Source organism: Fusarium flagelliforme (assembly GCF_020744385.1).
Source record: "Fusarium flagelliforme strain FIESC 12 MPI-CAGE-AA-0113 chromosome Unknown B0J16scaffold_1, whole genome shotgun sequence".
Taxonomy (NCBI): Eukaryota; Fungi; Ascomycota; class Sordariomycetes; order Hypocreales; family Nectriaceae; genus Fusarium; species Fusarium flagelliforme.
Genome location: NW_025763503.1, coordinates 6,751,345 through 6,773,749, shown reverse-complemented (window position 1 = coordinate 6,773,749; position 22,405 = coordinate 6,751,345). Strand labels below are relative to the sequence as shown.

The 22,405-nt window shown below is 47.7% G+C and overlaps 9 protein-coding genes and 2 non-coding genes across 11 annotated transcripts; 4 read left to right on the top strand and 7 right to left on the bottom strand.

The window, feature by feature from the left end:
- Positions 1-4: 4 nt before the first annotated feature.
- B0J16DRAFT_t34 lies at positions 5-94 on the top strand. The gene has a single exon. It is a non-coding gene; the product is annotated as a tRNA-Glu (tRNA).
- A 537-nt stretch (positions 95-631) lies between these two features.
- On the bottom strand, positions 632-703 carry B0J16DRAFT_t21. The gene has a single exon. It is a non-coding gene; the product is annotated as a tRNA-Gln (tRNA).
- A 660-nt stretch (positions 704-1,363) lies between these two features.
- B0J16DRAFT_40153 (uncharacterized protein) lies at positions 1,364-2,365 on the top strand. The gene is made up of 2 exons (XM_046132579.1): positions 1,364-1,862; positions 1,909-2,365. The coding sequence occupies exons 1-2, from the start codon at positions 1,698-1,700 to the stop codon at positions 2,194-2,196; spliced, it is 453 nt and encodes a 150-aa protein (XP_045990163.1). The 5' UTR covers positions 1,364-1,697; the 3' UTR covers positions 2,197-2,365.
- A 102-nt stretch (positions 2,366-2,467) lies between these two features.
- B0J16DRAFT_280260 (P-loop containing nucleoside triphosphate hydrolase protein) lies at positions 2,468-4,456 on the bottom strand. Its single transcript, XM_046123895.1, has 4 exons — positions 4,098-4,456; positions 3,993-4,046; positions 3,130-3,942; positions 2,468-3,083 (listed from the first exon to the last, which is right to left on the bottom strand). The coding sequence occupies exons 1-4, from the start codon at positions 4,098-4,100 to the stop codon at positions 2,577-2,579; spliced, it is 1,377 nt and encodes a 458-aa protein (XP_045990162.1). The 5' UTR covers positions 4,101-4,456; the 3' UTR covers positions 2,468-2,576.
- Positions 4,457-5,146: 690 nt separating this feature from the next.
- B0J16DRAFT_330519 (ubiquitin-conjugating enzyme/RWD-like protein) lies at positions 5,147-6,640 on the top strand. The gene is made up of 3 exons (XM_046126476.1): positions 5,147-5,655; positions 5,806-6,080; positions 6,131-6,640. Exons 1-3 carry the CDS (start codon positions 5,401-5,403, stop codon positions 6,303-6,305), a joined length of 705 nt encoding a protein of 234 aa, XP_045990161.1. The 5' UTR covers positions 5,147-5,400; the 3' UTR covers positions 6,306-6,640.
- Positions 6,630-8,503, bottom strand: B0J16DRAFT_330515 (succinyl-CoA synthetase-like protein). Its single transcript, XM_046126475.1, has 5 exons — positions 8,086-8,503; positions 7,996-8,024; positions 7,776-7,902; positions 7,629-7,717; positions 6,630-7,564 (listed from the first exon to the last, which is right to left on the bottom strand). Exons 1-5 carry the CDS (start codon positions 8,238-8,240, stop codon positions 6,975-6,977), a joined length of 990 nt encoding a protein of 329 aa, XP_045990160.1. The 5' UTR covers positions 8,241-8,503; the 3' UTR covers positions 6,630-6,974.
- A 305-nt stretch (positions 8,504-8,808) lies between these two features.
- B0J16DRAFT_330513 (major facilitator superfamily domain-containing protein) lies at positions 8,809-10,853 on the bottom strand. Its single transcript, XM_046126474.1, has 2 exons — positions 10,161-10,853; positions 8,809-10,107 (listed from the first exon to the last, which is right to left on the bottom strand). Exons 1-2 carry the CDS (start codon positions 10,690-10,692, stop codon positions 9,188-9,190), a joined length of 1,452 nt encoding a protein of 483 aa, XP_045990159.1. The 5' UTR covers positions 10,693-10,853; the 3' UTR covers positions 8,809-9,187.
- Positions 10,854-12,205: 1,352 nt separating this feature from the next.
- On the bottom strand, positions 12,206-14,566 carry B0J16DRAFT_353031 (transmembrane amino acid transporter protein-domain-containing protein; the record flags this gene model as incomplete). Its single annotated transcript, XM_046129286.1, has 4 exons — positions 12,206-12,477; positions 12,530-12,882; positions 12,933-13,837; positions 14,555-14,566. 4 exons carry the CDS (start codon positions 14,564-14,566, stop codon positions 12,206-12,208), a joined length of 1,542 nt encoding a protein of 513 aa, XP_045990158.1.
- A 302-nt stretch (positions 14,567-14,868) lies between these two features.
- Positions 14,869-16,523, bottom strand: B0J16DRAFT_367590 (uncharacterized protein; the record flags this gene model as incomplete). The annotated part of the gene is made up of 6 exons (XM_046130143.1): positions 14,869-15,476; positions 15,526-15,621; positions 15,675-16,125; positions 16,175-16,208; positions 16,258-16,277; positions 16,325-16,523. 6 exons carry the CDS (start codon positions 16,521-16,523, stop codon positions 15,101-15,103), a joined length of 1,176 nt encoding a protein of 391 aa, XP_045990157.1. The 3' UTR covers positions 14,869-15,100.
- An 838-nt stretch (positions 16,524-17,361) lies between these two features.
- On the top strand, positions 17,362-18,974 carry B0J16DRAFT_330511 (uncharacterized protein). Its single transcript, XM_046126473.1, has 2 exons — positions 17,362-18,340; positions 18,395-18,974. The coding sequence occupies exons 1-2, from the start codon at positions 17,388-17,390 to the stop codon at positions 18,900-18,902; spliced, it is 1,461 nt and encodes a 486-aa protein (XP_045990156.1). The 5' UTR covers positions 17,362-17,387; the 3' UTR covers positions 18,903-18,974.
- B0J16DRAFT_410019 (chaperonin 10-like protein) lies at positions 18,954-20,792 on the bottom strand. The gene is made up of 4 exons (XM_046133119.1): positions 20,246-20,792; positions 19,390-20,200; positions 19,243-19,338; positions 18,954-19,192 (listed from the first exon to the last, which is right to left on the bottom strand). The coding sequence occupies exons 1-4, from the start codon at positions 20,577-20,579 to the stop codon at positions 19,102-19,104; spliced, it is 1,332 nt and encodes a 443-aa protein (XP_045990155.1). The 5' UTR covers positions 20,580-20,792; the 3' UTR covers positions 18,954-19,101.
- Positions 20,793-22,405: the final 1,613 nt, after the last annotated feature.

Genomic DNA, 22,405 nt, shown 5'->3' with positions numbered 1-22,405 from the left:
AACGTCCGGTATGGTGTAGTGGCTAACATTTCGCGCTCTCATAACCTGAGAGATCAGTACCGCGGAGCCCAGGGTTCGATTCCCTGTACCGGAGTTTCTCTTTTGCAGTTTTGCAGTTCAGATGGCTCTCTTTTTGCTGATGAACGATGAACTTCTAGGTTGTTGAAAAGGTCGACCGTGGCGGGCATAACGGCCTGAAGCTTATAGCGATGCTCTCTTAAGAATTCAAGGTAGCTACTGTACAGCAGCAGAGTTCCTCTCTGAGCTTCGGAGGAATAGAAAGAAAGTCTAAGTTTTAGCTTATATTCGAAAAAGTATTTAATTCCTTTCGTCTCTTATGTTGACAGTTAAATCCCTACTTACTCAACGGACGGGAAGCGATCATACTGCATGCCATCCAACATACCATTCTTTCACTGACTCTACTTCTGTTCACTTGCCTCTTTGTCAGGTGAGTTTAAACATATGTCAATTGAGGACAACAGCACAAGGTAGCACCTAGGTTTACAAACAAGGATACATCCAGTTGCTTGTACGCACACTACTCAGAATTTCGTGCTTTACAGAGACAAAAAGTTTCTATAAGCATGCAGCATGGTCTCTAGAGAATATGATAGAAGCGCAAAAAGAAAGGTCTCGGAGGGAGTCGAACCCTCGCTGGCGGAATCAGAATCCGCAGTCATAACCGTTAGACCACGAAACCAACGCTTTTAACTTGAAGGTCAAAACCGTTAGTCTGAATTAGGAATTCTCGACCATCATTGGATGACTGATCGTGAGCAAATTGAGCTTAAGACAGCTTCAATAGAGTTTCACAGAGGAAATGATAGTATCGTGTTATGTAACGGTTATTTCAAGACTTGGTAATGGAGCTTTAACGATGCTGTGGCTCACCTGCTCTATTTCGCGGGTCGTCAATCATTCCTGCCTCTTCTCATCTTGATTGTCAACTACCTATTCTTTTCGCTCCTGGCTCCGCCATCATCTTTGCCCTGTTCTGGATTGGCGTCGTATACACAGAGGATCGATGCGATGGAAGTAGGTGAATGGAACAGCATGGTACTTATCCCGCATATATAAGTAACTCTCAATTATCACATGTCATTTAATGCAGATGTTCTCCTCTTCCCTTCAAAGTCTACTCGTCAACAAACTGGAATGGTGTAAAACGAGGGAGAATCATCTGTATTACTTGATTGGCCTGAAACCCTCCGGGACCTACAATTCGACCCTTGAATGTTTGGGAGTTCTACTAATATTTAGGATATCTGTATTTAATTTATGCTATATTCTACTAATTTTAAAGAAAAATATCTAAAAAGCTATTCTTCTCTGTAAAAGAATCCATATACTTATTTTCCTGCTTTAAAATAGCTATTTTATATGAACTTCTACCACCTTTTGAAGTCTGGTGGCGCTCTAAGACAGAGGTATTCTGCACCCAAACTTACAGGGGGAGATTGTACTTGCCGTGGAGCAACGTACCTTAGTACTTAGTAGGTATGCACCAGCACATCCCCCACGTCATCCCCGGTCATGGAAGATTACCTACCTACTAACCTTACTGTCATCCTCATCTTCCCTTAGCACCTCGAGAATTGTGCTGTAAACCAACTCTTCATCATCATACTCTTTAATTCTCTCGGCAATTGAAGTCTTTAATCCTTTCGTCAATTGACGTCAAAGCAGTAACAATAATGGCTCCAAGCGCAACAGACTCGTGGACGCACTCGCAAGACGAGAAAGCATCTGGTTTCATCAACTATGCGCGTAACTCTGTCGATCGAGTCGTCCCTCCCAGTTCACGACAGAGAGCTTATGATAATACTATGTCCTTTGCTTCCTCGCGACCTATTCTTTTCGTAAGTCTCTGCTCCCTTCACTCTCAACTCAGCTAACAACAAGCAGTCTTTCATTGTGTCACAGCTTCTTCTTTCATTCCTGCCTCTTCTCATCTTTGTGATCTTTTCTCTGTCAACTATTCTTTTCGCCCTTGGCTCCGCCATCATCTTTGCCCTGTTCTGGATTGGTGTCGCACTCTTGGTCCTTGTCCCCGCGCTGCTCGTCACCTCGTCTATTGCAGTGCTTGTCTGGGGCTGGGCAATTGGCAGCTTCGTTGTTGCGCGGTGGCTGTACAACCTTTCTTCTGTCGGCGTGCAGAACGGGGAGGTTGTGAAGAAGGAGAACGGCAATTAGTTTTACGCCTACACCTCCTGGCAACTTAGCATCGGGGCCGATTGGGATCCTCACGATATGTCTGCGCTTTGGGATCCGTGTATAGGTTATGGAGGGTATCAAGGAGAATGATATTTTTCTTATGTGAGGGCAGGAGTTCTGTGTTTATTCACCAGGGCAATGGAATCTTGGTATTGCCAAGCCAGGGACACTCAAACCAAGGGTTCATGTCAAAATGCGACGCTGCAACACGATCAATACACTTTACACCGAGTCCTAGGGCAATTGCCGACCTAGAATTAATGCCTATCATAATAATTTGCACCAGAATTCGCTGTTGTTCAACCTCTATTCCTCATTAAATGGCCGAGACCCATCTATGTCCCAAACGCGCTGGTACCTTACAAATACAGACCCTCTGGCTCACCCTCCTGCTTTGTACGGAGCACTCTTTCACGCGCTGATCGGAAGTCTGCCATCTGCACCCGCATTCTTCGCTCTCGAAGGGCCAAAAGACCAGCCTCGGAGCAAATGGCCTTGATGTCGGCACCTGAAAGGTCGTCCTTCTGGGAGATGAACTCTTCCAAATCGACATCGTCGTTGAGGTTCATCTTGGAAGTGTGGAGGGTGAAAATCTTGCGCTTGGTGTTCTGATCGGGGTTCTCGAACAGAATCTTTCGGTCGATACGTCCAGGTCGAATCAGAGCGGGATCCAGGGTATCGATCTTGTTGGTGGCCATGATGACCTTGACGTCACCACGGTCATCGAAACCGTCCAGCTGGTTGAGAAGCTCCAGCATGGTTCGCTGGACTTCCCTCTCACCACCCGATGTCGAGTCGTAACGCTTCGTACCAATGGCATCGATTTCGTCAATAAAGACAATAGAGGGTGCGTTTTCGCCAGCAACCTGACAATGTTAGCAAAGGTCGAATCCTTCAATGAAAGCCGCATACCTGGAAAAGCTGTCGAACAAGTCGAGGTCCGTCACCGAGATACTTCTGAATAAGCTCACTACCCACGATACGTAGGAAAGTGGCAGATGTTTGATTGGCAACAGCCTTGGCCAGTAGCGTCTTTCCGGTACCAGGTGCACCATAGAGAATGACACCCTTCGGGGGCTTGATACCCATCTCCTCGTAAAGCTCGGGGTGAAGCAGTGGCAACTCCACCGATTCTCTGACTTCCTGGATCTGTTGTTCCAAACCACCAATATCGGCATATGACTCTGTCGGCGCCTTGTCGAGCTTCATCACACTGACGATAGGGTCGGCGTCGTCTGTCAAAACACCAACAATGCTAACACTCTTGTGATGTAGTAGCACACTGGCACCGGGCTCCAAAAGGTCCTTGTCGACAAAGCTCATGATGCTGACGTAGTACTCAGGACCTGTAGTGCTACTAACGATAGCATGGTCGTCATCAATAAGCTCCTCCAGAGTTCCGACACCCATGGGGCTTCCTCGCATGTCATCGACACGACCACGTTCATCGGCAAGTCGGTCGACGTCGGCGTCAGCGCCAGCGCCAGCAGTTTGTCCTTCCTTGGCTGCCTTGGCTTTGCGTAGACGCTCCTGGTTCTCTACATATTCTTCCTCGAGCAAAAGATGATCGTGGATTCGCTGCATTCGCAAGAGTCGGAGCTTGCATCGGCTGGTAGGATAAACGGCGGGAAGCTTCTGAGCGGCGCTGGTGCCACCGGCCTTTCTCTTCTTGCGACCAACTCGCGTTGTAGGCCTTGGCGGGGGCTCGTACTTGGGCTTATCCTTCTGTCAGGGTATTAGAAGAGTTATCCAGGAGTTGGATGCGAATTGCTTGCCTTCTTGTCCTTGTCATCACGTCCCCCTTCTCCCATACCGGATTGTCCTTGACCCTAGATAACGTCAGTACATCCGCAGCGTCATGGCGGTAGTATAAAACGAACCATCCTGTTAAATCAAGCTCCTAGAGCTGATTCTATTCTATTTCGATAATTCGTGTGTCGAGACCCCTCTACGTGAAAGAGAGCTGTGATGGTGGATGTGTTTTGGTGTGGAGGAGAGGTCGAGGTCGAGGCTCCAGAGCTTAGTGATGATGAAAGCGACCACCAGGCGCCAGGGAAACACGACAGCAGCTCCAGCCTAGTCACGTGTTAGAGCTAAGTCAGTCACGTGCACATCTCGAGGACGACCATAACCTGTACTCTGATTTGTAACTAATTGAGTAAGTTGGTCATATAAATGAATCGAATAATATTGCTGTGGTTTATAATTTCATTTGTGTTTTGATGCCTTTTGTTTTGAGAGATGGACATCGTTCTGTTTGTCCCACCAGGTTCTTGACTGGCTGTTGCAGCCTTTCTCATTAGCACCCAGCTAATAGCAAACATTGAAGAGAAGAACATTTTTGTCAAGACTCAGCTCGTGAAATGCTTTTATAGATGAGATCTTGGTATATATGATGAGGATTGTAACGCGTCTCAGCTGGTCCCGAACAAAAACTTGCCTATTATGCCGTTAGGTTGAGAAATCTACGGATACCTACTACAAGATGCTCAATGCACCTTGATAGCCAATTGAAGAGGATGTGAGAATGCGAAAGACGTTGATAGAATGTTCAAATTCAATTCTTTTCTCTGTAAGGCGACCGAAGCTTCATTTTCAGTTGAGGCGTACAAAATGTCTTTGCTTCTGAGCCGTGGCCATACAGACCAGGCGGAATAAGCATCTCTACAGAACTTAGACAGGGGGGACGGCCATGTCACTTTTTGCATAAGAGTTTGACTGGCTGAATATGAAAGCTTGTAGATATTATGTGAGCCGTATGTATGATATGATCTATGCATGTAGCATGCTTCCCTCTTTGTCTCTTACTCAGCTTCACTGTCAATAGAGAAAGAGCTCAGAAACTCACTGTTCCTCGACTTAGACATCTTAAAAAGGTGGTGATCCATTCATTCATTCCCTTCTTGTCCTCGGTCTATTTTTGAACAACCCGGCTGCTACCACCCCCCGCAGGACGCTAACTTTCAGTGGAGTGACGTCGGCTGAGAACGCTACGCCACAGCCTGACAAAAATCAAGAACCCCTCCTTCCATCACCAACGGAACCCAACCCGCCCTTTGCACACGATCAGCTGCAGTCAAAAACTTACGCCAAAAGGCGACATCTTTTCTTCTTGCTTCAACCTCATATTGTTCCAAAAATCCAACCCGTTACTCGACATCTTACGCTTCCACAACCGACATCATGTCAAGAGATCGCCGTATCATGAAGGAGCTTGCCGACATCCAACAGGATCATGACAGCTCGGGTATTATTGCTGCTCCCGCTTCCGAAGGATCCATGAGGCACCTGAAGGGCACATTTCCCGCTCCTCCCGATACTCCTTACTCAGGGGGAACCTATACGATCGACATTCAGATTCCTGATCAATATCCCTTCAAGGCACCGGTGATGAAGTTCGATACAAAGATTTGGCACCCCAATGTCAGCAGTCAGACGGTAAGTTGTGCAAGATCGGATGGGTTGGAATGGGGATAAGGGAACCAGCCTATGTTTTGACAGGAAATCAAGACTGGACAAATTAGAGACAGAACTTTGGTTGAGAAAGCAATCACGGAAACAAGCAGTTATTGACTAAGCCTTCTTTAGGGTGCTATCTGCCTTGACACACTCAGCTCCAACTGGTCTCCCGTCCAGACCATCAAGACCGCCCTCCTTTCCCTTCGCATGCTCCTCGAGTGCCCCAACCCCAAGGACCCTCAAGACGCAGAGGTTGCAAAGATGATGTTGGACAGCCCCGAACGGTTCGCTGTCATGGCCCACGAGTGGGCAGTCAAATACGCTGGAGCTCCACGACAAGAGGTTGATTTGAGTCAATACCGTCAAGAAGGCACTCCCGCCCCTCCCAAAGATGATAACGCTCGGTATGTAACCAATACGAACGGGAACTGGCTATGACTAACCCCAAATGCAGTTACCAAGGATACAACAAGGACCTCGTGGAAAGATTTGTCAACATGGGCTTCGCTCTTGAGAGTGTTGTTGAGGCCTTCATGTTTTTCGGCATAGAGCGCAACGGAGGCAGGGACTACGAACTGGAGGAGGCATACATGGGTGATGTTGTTGCCAGACTGCTTGGCGAGCAATAATTCACCGCCACTTGACGTGCAAAGAGAAGGAATAGTGTTTCTATAAACAATTTTCAGCATGGTACGGGGAGTTAGACTGCGTTCCGGATTTGCTTCTTTTTGTTTCCTCTTTATTTGTTTAGTATAGACTAGCTCCAGGATGAAAGAGCTGTGGGCCATTCCCAAAGGCCATCGGTTTAAATGGCGGCCGTATGATAGCAACTAATTTGAAGTCGAACATGATGTGACATTATGATTCGATCAACGTGCATGATGCATATCTTCTGAGACAACTACGACATTTTTACGTGCACCAGACCACATTCTCACGCAGATAGACTCCTGATTAAAGGTTGCTTGAAACACTTTTCGACATTAGATAGTTCATGGTGTAATGTGACATTTTGGCGCATTGCGTGCTGAGGGTTATGGTATAGCACGCACTCGCCTGCGGAAGGTTGATACTCCTTTCCACAATCTAGCCTGCGCGCGAGCCAGACCATCTTGCTCTATCAGGTACGTACGAAGAAATCATGCAATATGATGCAAATAGCCCTCCATGAGCGAGTCTCGGTCAACATCTATGTACCGGGCTCTGCTGACTCACTTTCTCCAACTCATCTCATACAGACCTCGCCTCCCAAAAGGTTCAGCCCCTTTAAAAGACGCAGACGTAATTTAGTTATAAAATTATAGCAGATCGCGGCGGACAAACTCGTTGTAGAGAGCCTTGCCCAGACCAGCGGGGGAGCGCTCGACAATGACACCAGCATCCTCGAGGGCCTTGATCTTGGTGTCGGCACCACCCTTACCACCGGAGACGATGGCACCGGCGTGACCCATTCGTCGTCCAGGGGGAGCGGAGATACCAGCGATGAAGCTGACAACGGGCTTACCACCGTTGACGGTGTTGGCCTGCTTGAGGAACTCGGCGGCGTCCTCCTCGGCGGAACCACCAATCTCACCAATCATGATGATACCGTCGGTGTTGGGGTCCTCGGTGAAGACCTTGAGGCAGTCGATGAAGTTGGTACCGGAGAAGGGGTCACCGCCAATACCGACGACGAGAGACTGACCGAGACCGGCCTGGGTGGTCTGGTTGACGGCCTCGTAGGTCAGAGTACCGGAACGAGAGACGATACCGATGCGACCGCGCTTGTGGATGAAACCAGGCATGATACCAATCTTGCACTGTTCGGGGGCGATGATACCGGGGCAGTTGGGACCGACGAGACGGGTCTTGTCTTGGGTCTTGAGCATGTCGGTGATGCGAACCATGTCTAAGTGGGCCCTGAGTTAGAAACCTTCACAATTGGCCTGAGATCGACATGTATAAAAACCTACCGTGCTGGGGGATACCCTCAGTAATGCAGACAACGAGGGGAATCTCGGCCTCGAGGGCCTCCTCGATACCGGCAGCGGCCAGAGGAGGACTGGGAATATTGTTAGGGGCGTTTTGTTCGTTATGTGGATGTGGTTGAGTAGACGTACGGGACGAAGAGACCAGTAGCGGTAGCGCCAGTCTCCTTGACGGCTTCTTGGACGTTCTTGAAGACGGGGAGGCCGAGGTGAGTCTGGCCAGCCTTCTTGGGGTTTGTTCCACCGACAACCTTGGTGCCTGTTCAATCGATTGTCAGTCTATGTTGTCGTTGACCCCTGTCACATGTATATCATGATCTGTGTCGAGTTCGATATAGCGGGAAGACCGTACCGTATTCGATAGCTTGCTCAGCGTGGAAACTACGTCATTTGTCAGTTTAAATTGTTCCTGCACATAAATTAGAGTCTTCGCAATACTCACGTTCCCTGCTTTCCAGTGAATCCCTGGTAGATGACCTTGGTGTCGCTGTTGATGCGGAGGTTGTTGATGGTCTTGGCGTACTGCGATGAAGAGTAGGCGCGGCGGCCAACATTTTTCAGCGCAGAAGCGCGAGCGGCTCTGGTAACGGACTGCATGATGTCGAGGATATGGAAGGAGAGGGAGAAAAAAGGAGAAAAAAACGCTGCTTTGAATTTGCAACGTTTAGAGATTGGATATGAGGATATTGGTTGGGGGGTCTGTTCCTGGGGACGGGGACTGGACTGGAGGAGCTGGAAAGGAAAAACGTCGATACAGGAGCTTGTTCTTGTTCGTATCAAGATTATCCCGTGGCCGGGATGCAACGGCCTAAACCAGAACGGGTCGACTCACACATTTTGCAAGGTCAGTTTACCTTAGCAGTGTGTCAGTTTTTTGGTGCTTGACCTTGACGCTACGGGTGGTGTCGGAGGCACTGTACCGAGAGGAACAATAATGATCCGGTCTGAAGTGTGCTAATAGCCACTCAGAAGTGCCCGTGGAGAGGTGAGCGTTTTGGTACACGGTTAATCGCGGGATCTCGGTGAGAGCGATAACTAACGGGAACGTGCGTCATTGGGCATCGTGGGGGCTCTGGACCCTCTTTTGCATACGGACTTGTAAGTCCTAATGATGGATTTCGCGAAGGTCCAACGAAATTTCGATTAAACTCGCGGACATTGACAACCTGATCCCGTGGGAATGAATGAGCGTGATGTAGTATTCTACTATGAACTATCTACCGATCTATCTAACAAACGAGTGTTCTATTTACCAAAATGTGTTCCCTATCTTATTCAATCTTTCCTTCAATCTGTCTCCCATACTGATTCCAATTAAATGTTCCAAACAAGTGTTTAACGAATGTTGAGAAAGTAATGATACCTGGTTCACTTCCGAGGAAGCATCCCAGAAAAAGTCAGTTGATGCATCCCTGATATGCATGACCGACTCGACAATTGATCACCGGACCAATTATGACCACGTCGGCACCCCTGAATCCAAAAAAAGATGTCGCGCGCATGACATTTCAGTTCATCGCACTCATCTTCAATAAAGAACAGTCTTAGTAGACGCTCTTAACGTTCCAGCCAACAGCCATCACCCTCGCAGCGAGGAAGCAGGCAAGTGCCAATACATACGACAGTCCATCAAAGACGATAAGAGCTGTCCAGCCTGTATCGCCATTACCTCCAGCTTCGAGAAGAGCACCAGCGATGGGCAGACTGCTGAGAGTTCCGAAGCTAGCGACCATGAAAGCCGTGGAAATGAAGCGTCCATAGTCGCGCGGGTCGCAGAGTTGACCGACACAAACAGGTGTCAATCCAAGGTTCGAGCCAGAGGCGAAACCAAAGACAACGGCGAAGGCGATAATCATGCCCTGGGAGTCACCAGCCGGCAACCACAAGGCGAAAGCTGAGATGATGCACAGCCCGAGGGTAAGAAGAATGACGTTGAAGCGGCCAATCTTGTCGGCTAGAAAGCCAGGGAGAAAACGACCGAGCAATGAACCAGCATTGAGGATCGAAATCAGAGTGTAAGAGCTATTGGCATCGCCAGAGTATCTACCGGCATAAGACACGATGTAGGTCAACGGCACGAAGAGACCCCATTCCATAAAGAAGATCCCTAGGGCAGCGAACGTGAACTTGAGGTCTTTGAAGATGGTAAGGTCCGGCCAAACAGAAGTCACTTTGTTCTGCCGTGGGAGACGCGACCGCATAAAGAGGGTAGCCGGGACAGTAAGACCCAGGATGATGAACCCGAGGATGCGGGTTGTCCATGCAAAGCCAATGGTAGGGAGGAGCTTCTGCAGGACGATCGGAAAGATGATACCACCGATCGATCCGGCGGTCATTGCACAACCAGTTGCGAGACCGCGACGGACATCAAACCAGTGGGCGATGGATGCATATGAGGGGGAGTTGAGGAGGGCTCCTCCTAGGCCACCAACGACTGAGTACGATAGGAGGATCTGGTAGAACTCTGTACACGATAATTAGAGGCTGCAACAAGTCACAAGGAATTGAACAATTCACCTTCACAAACACTGAGGATAAATAAACTGGCAGCGATAAGTAAACCACCAGTAAGAACAATAAGTCTTGGACCATATTTGTCAAAAACAGGTCCGACCTGAATGCCCACGATAAAAACGACAAACAAGTACAGACTAAAGATCCATCCAATCTGAGAAGACGAATAGGCTCGGAGTTGATTCTCAGAAAAGTACGACTCAAACACAGCAGCAGTATTAATGAGACCGTAGACGGAAAACATTCCGCAAAAGGACCCAAAGACTACAAGCCATGCTTGAAGGCCGCCCTCAGGAAACTCAAGATCGGGCTCATGATGATTCTCGGTCGGACTGTCGCTGGTGGAGGAGGATTCGATGGCTCCGTACTCGAGGCCGGGCTGCTGCTCCGGGGCCGTTGCCGGGGCCGAAGACTTTTCGGGATCTCCACGCGGAGAAGGGGAAGGGTTAAAACTGATAGACTCGTCCTGCGCAGGGCAGGATCCGTGCTGGTTTTTTAGGCAGCTGTCCTCTGCATTGTGTTCGTTGTAGGTCATGTGGTAACTAACAAAACCTTTGGGATCACAAAACGAGATTTTTACAATGGCAAGTAAATTCACATGGAGTATGACTTGAGAAGGAAGAGTTGATCAGTTCCGCGGAAGGGGAGGGGAGTGGGAAGAATTTATGTGCCGGGATGCGTAGCCGATGGACTTGGCTTGGTTAATAATTGCCATTACAGGACATTACATTGCATTGCATGTTGGACTAGGTTGGGCGCTATCTACAAGTGACTCTTACTATAACGAAATCTGTTTGCTAGTTGGAGGGCGCAGAGCTGCAGGACTTGGCACTTTACTGTAGGCTATTCGCTTATTACATGTTCTATGAGTCAAAGAAACATCAATGGCAATTTCTTCTATGACGATGAAATGAATGATCTGATTCACTGACGGATGTCCAGTTACAGTTCCAGTTAGAGCCCGTTTTGCCCCATCTTTGAAGCTTGAGCTAACGTCTGGGGCCGTCGGATGTCCTAGCCGTGATCAATTGAAGATCTCCCAACGAATCACATTGACTGGATCTTGACATAACCTGCACCGATACCCGTTATTGTAATGATCGATATGTGCGAGTCCGATTCGTATTTGATCAATCATACAGGGGATCAAGCTTATGTTACATTATCATTCAATGTTTGCTTGAGCTGCATAGGAGAAGCTGGTCTCGACTCGCGGTAGCGCTCACCGAGATGCAGGGTCTTTAGCAATCAACAACGGCAATACATAAGACTATTGCTTGTCGCTGACGAGTCTCCAATTGAATGGTATAGGCTATGTTTAGTAGATTCTTGTTGGTGGGAGGCTGGATTAATCGTCGCATTGACAGCAAACGTCTACCCTTCCCGTACCACCCGACACGCATTCCCTCCCGTCTCAGTTTCAGCCACTCAACTTGACGAATCCTGTCGAGTCTCTTATTGTACATAGGCTTTAAACTGTCGTCGACTAACATATGCGCCCATATTGTAATGTAAGAATTTGTGATACATAGCAGCAGTGTGAGGCGCCCGCCATCACCCATATGCGTACCCGCATACGGCAGACAAATCTTTATCCTGGCAAGTAAGGATGAACGATGTTTACGATCGGTATGAGTTGGACTATAGCAATGTCACTGAATAAACAATAACGGAGATGGTTCGTATGCGAGTGGATTACATATGCCGTTGTCATGTTGAAACAGCAATAGGTTGACAAGAACATCGATACCTGAGGGTGAGAATTCCTCATAACTTTGAGTGAAACACAGACATACAATCACACACACGATATGTCGACCTCTCAAACCTATGCTCACAGTACTTGCTTTTGGATCTGCAAAGTCGCAAGCGGATAACCTACCGTGGCTGCCAATGGTCTAACCGATGAGTATGTGTGTAAAGGTTTAAAGACCAAATAATACAGAACCCCTTTCCCCCCTTCTCGTATTCTATTAAATAACTATGCTGGTCAAGCTGCATACAAACAAAGCGCCATAATTATACTAAGTGATAGCCAAGCTAACCCCTCAAAGACCGTTGCTCTTGCATGAGAATACGCCAGATACCTGTCCAGCTTCAAACTGGTCTATGATACCCTGAACACTGACATACGTTCCCAAAGTGAGGTACAGAACGCCAGTCAACATGATGATGACGTTTAGAGCTACAGAGAGGTAGTCGAGCACAGGCTGTCTTGTCCTTCCCACTTTCTTATCGGCATTTCGCATGCGAAAGTAGGCCAGCGCCCAAAAGATAAAGCCAAACCAGCAATTGAACAGGGATGACATGACCGATAACACTATAATGCTTATGAGTATTGTTCAGAACCAAGCTCGAGGGCAATGACTTACATGATGAGAAGAAAGGAATGACCTCGGCGATAAGGAATGATGCAGCCCAACTAAGGAATAGAATGAACCCCCACCAGGCCCAACCCTTTACGGTATGAGAAGTGAGATGTACCGAGTCTTTGAACATGCGAAAGAAGATGAACCTGCCTGTTACGCTGGCGTAAAGGCATCCTACAAAGATGATGGTAGGAATCATGAAGGAATACGAGACCTTCTTGTAAAGATCGCCGAGAACTCCAAAAGCTGGCGTGACCATGTACTGGTCGCCTGTGTAAGCGTAGATGACAGCGCCGACAATGCTGAAGGTAATGATCTCGGCACAAGTGCAAGCCCACAATGCTTTAGGGAAGTCCCTATATAATGATTAGCAATGTGAAGTTTGTCAATTAACACTACAGCTTACCGCGGATCGCGCATCTCAGCGATAAAGCTAGGAATGGTGGTTTGTCCGATGAATGTGTAGCTCATATTCATGAAAGCTGACATGCCCGTGACGAGAGTGGTGCTGCTTGGCGTCCATATAGAGATAATAGGTTCTCCCTTGCTAGGATATCCAGCAGGTGTACCTTGAACGCCCGCGAAGACTGTTGCTAGAATGACCGACGTGAATGTGAACACGGTCGACGCAAAGGCGAGCTTTGACAGCATGCTAAAAGTGCGTGGAAGCGATCCGATCCAGCTGATGGCGGTCACCACTACGGCGAAGATAACGGTTCTACAGCCTTTGATGTTGTCGGCTTCGGTCATGGTGTTTAAGTAGATTGCGCCCACCAGCACGTGGAGAGCTTGAATGAAGGTATTGTTGAGGACGAACATGACTGCCGTCCACCACCAAGCCCACTTTCCGTTCCACCAGATCATCTGTCCGATATCGCAAACATCGCGAACCTCGGGGTGTCGTAGACAGAACTCCCACAGAATAAGACTTGTATATAAGACCAGACCAGCGACGACAGCTGTCAGGATCAACCCAGGAACAAGGCCAAGAAGACTGTAGGACCAAGGAAAGCTCATAATAGAGAGCACAATGTACTCGCTAAAGAGAAGGCCCGCCGTCTTTTGCCAAGAACATGTCCTGTATTGGATGGCATTTCCCGCTTCGGAAGCGACCTGCTTGTCGTGCAAGTCTGCGGCTGAAGTGCTGTCTGTTTCGGAGAGAAGGTTGGATGCCAAGTGCTCGGCGAGGGGTTCGACGCGGGGACCAATAGTGACTTTGGAACCTCCAAAAGCTGATGCGAGCCAAGGCGATCTACTCGTGGTTCCTGAGCTTGGCATGCGTTCAGCTCCATCAAGGTTGGAGGTTTTGGACTCCATGGCGATTCTGAAAATGATACTGGGCGGGCGAAACGATACAGATGCGCAGGGGATCAACTAAAATAGGTAGGATGGCGCTAGAAGATGCGAATGAAGAGAAAATGAAGGAAAGAAATTGATGGGAGTCGATCACATATAGCGAAACGGCAGTCACGAAAGTACCTCATCGCGGGAAGGAGTGGCCGGATGTACCTGCCTACCTGATGCTACCTCTAGTCCAAGTCAAATTGAGTCAATTCCAAGGTAGCGGAGGCGAAGGAACGGTAGTACTTTCTTGACTGCGACTGCATTTACTGCAACGACAACTGCACGAACTCCCCGAGAGCCTGCATGAGGAGGCGTCAAGGCGTTGAGTTCCATGGCAAATCAAAGCTAAGACGATCAATCAACTGCGGAGACTGGACTATGGACCATGACGTGCTCAGAAGGTTCAACCATGGAATCATCAAGTCCCAACATGATCCCTACAACTGCAGATCAAAATGGAATCGTTCAATCACGCAATGCGACGACCCTCACTCCCATTGATGGCTATTGCTTAGAGAGAAGAGGGTGTGGTCTAGCCTAATGCACTTTGGGTTTTAAGCTTACCCCATAAGCTTGTTTTTCTCGCGCTTCAGCTTCTACTGGTCGCTCAACGGAAATAATATGCAATACCCGGCGCCGCCGAGCGCCCGACATATGAGCGACTGCGCTATATACTTGCGTCACTGTTCCAGACATGACATAGGTACTGCATATGGTAGATGGGTATTTATGAGAGGACTTGAGAAGGAGGCTGGTGATGGAAGAATTGTCCTATAAGGCTTAGGCTACTAAAGTAAAATAGCCTAAGTGCTGGTCTAAGATATGTAGCACAAGGTGACCAAATTATTTCGGCTTATGCTTTTGGCGGTCAATTCTTCTGATACTCTGACGAGAAGACATCAAGCTTTAGTTGATTGTGGTAGAAATACGCGACAGCAGTTGTCAAGGTGAGGCGCTCAGTCAGTCGGTGTATTAAGAAGCTTTAGTAATTACGCAAAGGCGTTTATTGAGCGCAAACAATGCCTCTTATCTCCCCGTCGTCAGGGTGTCAGAAGAATTAGTCCCTAAAAGTAAAGAGATGAAATAATTTGATCACCTTAGGCGAGCTTGGACTAGTAGTCAGTCTACGTTATTTATGTAGCCCAACCCTTGGAGAACAATTCTTCTGACACCCACCTAGCCGGTCTATCGCAGATAAAGACTATACGATCAATCGCCGTTCATCGCATATTACGAGTATGAGACCGTTGTGGTCCGAGTCTGAACAATTGCCTTTTCTGAACCGGAATCGCCCTGGCTATGCCCCGAGTTCCGGCGCATAACGTCGTGCATCCCTTCACTCTTACTCATACGCGCACTAGATCCTTCAGCCTTAGAGACAGTTTTTAACGGATACATAGGATCTTCATCGAACCGCTCGTAACGATCGTGTCGGAGCCTGCCATTCGTAGGTATCGCCCCGATAGTTGGTGGCGCATTTGGATCCGACAAGCCATCATCTGATCGCATGCGCGAAGTGCCTAGTATTCGGGGAGCTAGGTGTTTGAGGAAGGGTTTGAATGTCGTCAGACTAGCGCATATTATCGAGAGGTTGGCCTCAGCAAAGCTATCACGGTCAACAATTAAACATGGCCAACAAGACAGACAATACTTACATCCAAAGCAGGACGGGCCCTCCACCCCAAGATTGGTCTTCATTGCCCATAGAGTTGATCAATGTGATAAGTCTCATGATGGATGTGAAAACAGTACTGGTTAGACCTCAGTCAGCTTGTTCCGTGCTCAGAGTAGCAGGAGAACTCACACTCCACCGATACAGAAGAAGCACAGCAACCCAACCTTCTGTCTCCACGAGATTTTGAGACGTATCACTACTGGTAGAGGGATCGCAAGGACCATGGCATCAGTGATAGCCCCCAGGATAGCAGTAGCCTGGTACACTGCAGGTCTGTCAATGCACTTGGCATCAGTAATAGTGATATCCCAGCCCGCTCGTACCGGCCGGCAAGGAAAGATCGTGGCGAATGTTATCGCGACTGAAGAGCCGACCACGACGAATCCTGTGATCCAGATAAGAATTTGGAACCACTTCAGTGGCGCGAGTCGACGGTAGACAAGCAAAAGGGCCAGCTTGGCACCGCATTGAATCGGGTTATAAAGGATCGGCAGGAGGTATAAAGCGCGTGCAAAGAGGGCGAATTTGGTAATCGGCACCTCCCATCCATGGGTTCCCATTATGCCCCGGATGAAGTCGCCTGTAATGTTCGACATTAGTGATTGTAGTAGGAGGGATCTCACACTTACGTATAATCAGTGTTTGTAGTACCACAGAGAATACCTGGATATACCAGTTAGTGAATGCAAACAATTCTCCAGGAAAGACGCACATAGGCGATGCCCAAGCAAGCTACCAACATTAGCAGACCCCCTAAAGGATAGGGGCGTTTGACTCACCATCTTCTATACGGAACGTCCTCTGTAGAAAACCTTTCACGTAGACTCTCTGCAATATGAATGCGAGACTCAGGAAATTACCAACGCCATAAAGCCAGTACGCTTCAGTGACACTATTGCGCTGCGGGTTTTCGAAGTTTACTTCATAATCGTCCGGTGGTGGGATGGCGACTGGAACGCCGTCAACAACAGCAGCCATGGTAACTACTAACCCTCAATCTCAGAGAAAGGACAGAACAGAAGATACAATTTACAAGAAATTATATGAGGTATCAATTGCACATATAAACCTCCCGGGGGCATTTCTTTGTATTACTATCTACAGAGGCACAGCATTTTCCACAGGGTTAGGCAAGAACGCTTCAGTTATTCATGGACTCGAATCTTGCCAAGTATTTGGTAGCAGGATCTACATCCTGAAATATGGTGATACTCAGGTACTTTTGTCAATACAGGGCTAAGGCATTAGGTTAATGCAGTTGGCTCGAGGCGAGGGAGACAAGGAACCGATACCGCGTGACAGCGAATGAGAAGAAGACTATCAGACAAGACAAGACCAGAAAATATGATATCACAAAGTAATGTTACAGATCCTAGCTGAAGGAATATTCGACAGGACGCTAAGGATAAGCGAGTTATGAACGAACAATCCGATAGTTGAGTGAGAGCATACATTAATTGAACAAATGACCAATCGAGAGAATTCTTCAGAGAGGAGACAGCATTTGTATCGCATGAGATTGATTCTTGATTTCTTTTGGAAGGGAATAAGAAATGAGAGGACCCAACTGTCAAGTTGTGAGAGAGCATGCAAGGGCTATATGCATGTTGGTTGATGGAAATGGAAATGCAACCTCTTGGCCCTGCATGAGGCAGGATCAATTGGCGAATAGATCATCACCAAAAGATCCAGGGTCCTGGGTCTTGATCCCACGGGGAATAGCAAGACCCCGAGACGGAAGAAGAGCTAAATTCCATATCGGCACCGACATGACATTATCTAGATGCATCGCTGCTGAATTGAGCATCCTGCCCCTCTCATCTTTACTTTGCCTCTCAAATCATGACTCTCCTTATCCACCAAGTGGCAACGTCAACTCCCCAGGCCGAATGCCTCGTCGCAGCCGGTATTGAGGCTCGCATCCTAGTACCAACTGATGCTGAATTCACAGCTCGTCAAGAATCCTACTGGTCCAACAGCGCTAAAATCGAACCCGCTTGTATAGTCCAGCCTCGAACTCCTGAGGAAGTCGCCGCTATCGTCAAGACTCTTGTGGCTGCTGGTCAAAAGTTTGCTATTCGCAGCGGCGGTCATACGAATTGGGCTGGCTCGAACAACATCGAGGGGGGAGTCACTGTTGATCTTGTTCACTTGAATCATGTCTCTTTTGACGCCTCTACCGAGACGGTCGATATTGGTCCAGGTTGCAAATGGAGAGATGTTTACTCTCAATTGAGTAAACATGGCCGCGCTGTTGCTGGAGGCCGTGAGGGCAATGTCGGCGTTGCTGGTCTACTCCTAGGAGGCGGCAATGCCTTCTTCACAGCACGACAGGGTTTTGGATGCGACAACGTTGTGTCGTATCAAGTCGTTCTCGCTAGTGGTGAGGTCGTTACTGCGAACGAGAATACCAACAATGACTTGTTCCGAGTTCTCAAAGGCGGCTCCAACAACTTTGGCATCGTGATAAACTTCACTATGAAAGCCATCAAAACCGATCGCGTATGGGGCGGCATGACACTCTTCCCCAAACAGGTCATTCCTGGGGCTATTGAAGCTCTCTCCGAGTTCACAAATAATGTGCCCAACGACATTCATAGCAACCTCGTTACTATCATTGGTCACATGCCCGAGCTCAAAGACATCGGCATCGCCACTCTGTATGCTAATATGGAAGGCGTTGAGAAGCCCGCAGCATATGAGAAATGGCTTGCTCTGCCTGAAATCACGAATAGTGTCAAGAACACTACTATCTCCGAAATGGCCTTTGAGTATAATATTCCTGCTAACTACTAGTAAGCCATACCCTTCTTGGATGCACTCTCGACTGTGCTAACGTGTTACTATAGTGATACTTGGTTTACATGCTGCTTCAAAAACGATACTCGGATCCTCACCAAAGCCTCAGAGTTGCACGACAAGCTCGTGGAGGAACTTAAAGAGTTCATCCCCGATGGAAATTTCATTACCCAATGTTTATTCCAACCTCTCCCCGCTCTCTTTGGTCAACGCTGCGCCGAAGCCGGCGGTAATGTGATGGGCGTCGAGCGCCAGAAAGACAACGGCATCTTGTTTCTCGCCGTCGCAATGGTTAAAACTGCCGAACAAGAAGCCTTTGCAAGACCAAAGGTACAGGCTTGGATCCAGGAGGTGCAAAATTTTGCAGCGACTATCGAGGGAGGAAACCTTGAATGGACGTATCTTAACTATGCGGACAAGAGTCAGGATCCTCTTGGTAGTTATGGGACTGAGAATATTAGGAAGATGAAGGATGCGGCGGCCAAGTATGATCCTGATCAGGTTTTTCAAAAGCTGGTACCTGGAGGATTTAAGATTTCTGATGTGAAAGATGTGTAAGCGTTTATGATTGATAGAGTTGAACTAGAGTCTAGAGGCGTGAGATAGATGCCTTTATTATATCACTCAGGGATTACAAGATTATCGTTCCAACACTAACATCAGGTCACTAATGTTGAGAATGTATGAGAGAATTCGTAAATATATGTCCTCTTCGACGTCATAATGGCTAGCTATCCTCGGATTCAATATTGTAACATCATCTGCTGGTGTCTACTACATAGCGACCAGCGATATTTCCCTCAATCATCATGTCATAAACCTTCTGAAGCTCTGATAGACCAACAATCCTAAATAAAGAATCAGTCATCTGCAATGTCCTTCTGATAAGTCGACTTACTTATATGGCGCTTTGATAAGCCCTTGTCTGTAAAACTCGATGGCTTCGGCAGTATCTTGCCTGTTGCCAACATAACTACCTTTGATATTGATTTCCCTATTTCATTCTTTGTTAGCTTACTTTCAACAGAGGCAGTCTCTCACTTACCGAACAACAGTATCGAACACAGGTGCCTTAACGAAAGCATTGGCCGGCAACCCCACACAAACGATGGTCCCTTTGCTCTTGACATACTGACTCGCCTGTTGGAAAGGCTTCTCACTCGCCGCCAGAAGCAGAACACCGTCAGGTCCTAAACCCCCAGTAGCGTTCTTAATCTCCCCAACGATATCCGTAGAAGTTTTGAAATCGACAAAAGAATCAGCACCGAGTTCAGTGCAGACCTTGCGCTTCTCCTCGCCGCCGTCGAGAGCCGTTACACGCAACCCCATAGCCTTAGCGTACTGGATCGCAAAAACACCAAGGCCTCCACCTGCACCCGCGATAACTACGCTCTGTCCTGGACGAACGCCAGAAGACTTGAGAGCTTTGTAAACAGTTAGGCCGGCACATAGAATGGGTGCTACACCGGCGAGGTCGCAGTCCTTGGGAATACGCGCTACATGCGCTGCTTTGCCAACGGCATACTGCTGGAACGAGCCATCGACTGTGTAACCGGATAATGAAGCGTGAGAACAAAGTGATTCGTTGGACTGGCGACATTGCTCGCAGCTCATACACGAGCCGTGGAGCCACTTGAGACCTACATGGTCGCCGATTTCAACGTCTTTCACAAGTTCCCCTCTTGCTACTACCACACCTGCACCTTCGTGGCCTCCGACTAGGGGCATCTTGGGAGCAAGTGGCCAGTCACCGTTTACAGCGTGGAGGTCTGTATGACAAACTCCACTGTACTTGACGTTGATGAGGACTTCATCTGATCCCGGTGTAGGAACTGGGATCTTCTTGTATTGAACAGCTTATTCGTTAGCTCTATTTACCAAAAGGCGAAGAGTTCACTTACCTCCTCCAGTATTCTCCAAAACCTGTGCCCATTGCTCAGTGGGAATATTAGGGCTTGCTGCTGTTGCGTATGCAGCATTCTTGCTTGGGCTGGTTGTATTGAAGTTTGTGGTGATATTGCTGGCGCTAGCGCGGCTATTTGGCTTGTGACGAGAACATGCCTGAGCCCCAGAAGTTGCGCAGCCTGCGCAGAGAGTTCTTTGGGTAGTTGAAAAGGTTCGACGGGTTGCCTGAATTGTTGTTGTTGCTGAGCGTGCAACAAGTGCTGTGCTTCGAGTGGCTGACCTCCCTGATCGGAGGACTTGAGTTCGCAGCATATTGCTTGATGACAACATGCTGATTGTATTGAGTTGTAGTGACTGGGGTATATGGTAATTCAAATGTATTTCGATTGTGTGAGTCAATGCTCGGTAGAGAAGCGACTTCGCTTCATCTTATAACACAAAACCCTCCATCAGCCCATTCTGATATTGTTATGGTGCCACATCCGAAGAGTCAATTGACGTCAATCAGATCATATCACATCAGTAAAACTATAAACCTTAGACCGGAAATGCGAATAATCGAAACGTAAATTGTACGTTGAGCCGCGCTTGAATGTACCTTTATCCGCGGAGATGCGGCAAAGCCAGCTGACCCCGTGGGGTCAATAGCCTTTTTTCACCCTGGTTAACATGGTCTCGTGTTTCCTTCCAACCGTAAAGTTATCTAATGAATCTCCGCAGTGGGATCATGAATATTTCCTATAGGGAAGTGAGCTGATTCGGACTTTGATGGGTTTCAGTTCCATCGCTGAGCCGCAAGCAGACTTCCGCCCCCAAAGAGCTTTTTGGTAAGAATATTGGCTGTAAGCAGAAGGTGACATATTTGTAAACCCCAATTTGCTCCAAATGGTGTGGAGAATATCTCCTGTTACCACCGGCGTCTGGCGGCTGCACAGTTTCGTTCTTGTGCAGCACATCAAGAGGCAGAGCAATTATCCTCTTCACCCGCACCAATATCGATAACTCCAAACTGGTGATTTAGACGTAATGAGCGGTATTAAATCCTTTTGAAAGAACCAATACCTTCAAAATGGATTGTCAGCGTCGCAATCGCATATAGACGTACATGCAAGAATTCAGAAGCGGGATGATGATGTCTGGAGTTCAAGTTCCTTCAACCCATTGCGGAGCCTCCCACGTGTCCGGACTTCGGAACTCATAAGGACCTGCAGTAGTAGAGGGGGTGTCTGCCAGTTGATTTTCAGAATGGAAATATGATTCCGAGTGCAATCGATGGAGGATTCAACACCCCACTAAACATCAGCAGACTTAAGATATACGTCACGCGAGACTGTTGGCTCAACCAACAAGACTCGTGGATTTTTTAATTCAAGTTCCGAGGATCGGAGATGTGCTCCTCTTGCATCTCCGGTGATTTGTGATTATGTTGATGTCACCTATTGTTTCATACATAACTAACATTGACCGAGAACGTTTTGTCTACAATAACGAATTTGTATTTAGTCAACAAACGACGCCACAAGGCAAAACACCACATGTATCTATATGATATATATATATATATATAAAGCAAAATACTGCAATGATAAATAGGTCAAAGTAGAATATAATAATTGAATCGACGAATAGTTGATGGGTATATGGACGAATCATGAAGCAACTATCCTAAGTTTCAAATATGATTCGAATATGTCCTTTAGTATACAGAGCGTCCCTGATAACATCAATGCTATTCTGGGAATTTCTAAGAAAAGAAATACGACGAGACTTCGTAACCAATGATTTATTCGTAACCTTAGGTTGGAGGTTATTTTAGTAAAGTCGGTCCCGTATAGAATCCAAGAATGGAGAGCGAGGGATAAATATATATATGGAAATCTAGTATGACGTCAAAAGTCTAGGCAGAAGCTATTCTCTATCATCTTGTTGTTAAATGCTGGCATGAAAAAGCCTTGTCCAGGTAGACGTGGCGCAGCTAGCACCAAAGTACCCGCCAGCTGTCTTGGTAGATATCCTGCTGTTTCTATTGGCTAGACTGACATAAAAATAGCCGTCTGACTAAGCCTTCAATGCACTTACACACAGGCCAGGGTGAGCCTTCCTCGACACGTCTCGTGAATCCCGCACATGCGCCATCTTTTTTTCTTATTCTTCTT

Bases quoted from the DNA above. Each gene is read 5' to 3' on its own strand.
- B0J16DRAFT_40153 (XM_046132579.1), top strand. From the start codon at position 1,698: ATGGCTCCAAGCGCAACAGACTCGTGGACGCACTCGCAAGACGAGAAA. The intron at 1,863-1,908 runs GTAAGTCTCTGC...AACAACAAGCAG, and splicing joins CCTCGCGACCTATTCTTTTC to TCTTTCATTGTGTCACAGCT.
- B0J16DRAFT_280260 (XM_046123895.1), bottom strand. The intron at 3,943-3,992 runs GCAAGCAATTCG...ATACCCTGACAG, and splicing joins GTGATGACAAGGACAAGAAG to AAGGATAAGCCCAAGTACGA. The intron at 3,084-3,129 runs GTATGCGGCTTT...TAACATTGTCAG, and splicing joins TTGTTCGACAGCTTTTCCAG to GTTGCTGGCGAAAACGCACC.
- B0J16DRAFT_330519 (XM_046126476.1), top strand. From the start codon at position 5,401: ATGTCAAGAGATCGCCGTATCATGAAGGAGCTTGCCGACATCCAACAG. The intron at 5,656-5,805 runs GTAAGTTGTGCA...AGCCTTCTTTAG, and splicing joins CCAATGTCAGCAGTCAGACG to GGTGCTATCTGCCTTGACAC. The intron at 6,081-6,130 runs GTATGTAACCAA...CCCCAAATGCAG, and splicing joins CCCAAAGATGATAACGCTCG to TTACCAAGGATACAACAAGG.
- B0J16DRAFT_330515 (XM_046126475.1), bottom strand. From the start codon at position 8,240: ATGCAGTCCGTTACCAGAGCCGCTCGCGCTTCTGCGCTGAAAAATGTT. The intron at 8,025-8,085 runs GTGAGTATTGCG...CAAATGACGTAG, and splicing joins TTCACTGGAAAGCAGGGAAC to TTTCCACGCTGAGCAAGCTA. The intron at 7,718-7,775 runs GTACGTCTACTC...CAATATTCCCAG, and splicing joins GCTACTGGTCTCTTCGTCCC to TCCTCCTCTGGCCGCTGCCG.
- B0J16DRAFT_330513 (XM_046126474.1), bottom strand. From the start codon at position 10,692: ATGACCTACAACGAACACAATGCAGAGGACAGCTGCCTAAAAAACCAG. The intron at 10,108-10,160 runs GTGAATTGTTCA...TATCGTGTACAG, and splicing joins TATCCTCAGTGTTTGTGAAG to AGTTCTACCAGATCCTCCTA.
- B0J16DRAFT_330511 (XM_046126473.1), top strand. From the start codon at position 17,388: ATGACTCTCCTTATCCACCAAGTGGCAACGTCAACTCCCCAGGCCGAA. The intron at 18,341-18,394 runs GTAAGCCATACC...GTGTTACTATAG, and splicing joins AATATTCCTGCTAACTACTA to TGATACTTGGTTTACATGCT.
- B0J16DRAFT_410019 (XM_046133119.1), bottom strand. From the start codon at position 20,579: ATGTTGTCATCAAGCAATATGCTGCGAACTCAAGTCCTCCGATCAGGG. The intron at 20,201-20,245 runs GTAAGTGAACTC...CTAACGAATAAG, and splicing joins TTTGGAGAATACTGGAGGAG to CTGTTCAATACAAGAAGATC. The intron at 19,339-19,389 runs GTAAGTGAGAGA...AGAATGAAATAG, and splicing joins GTGTTCGATACTGTTGTTCG to GGAAATCAATATCAAAGGTA.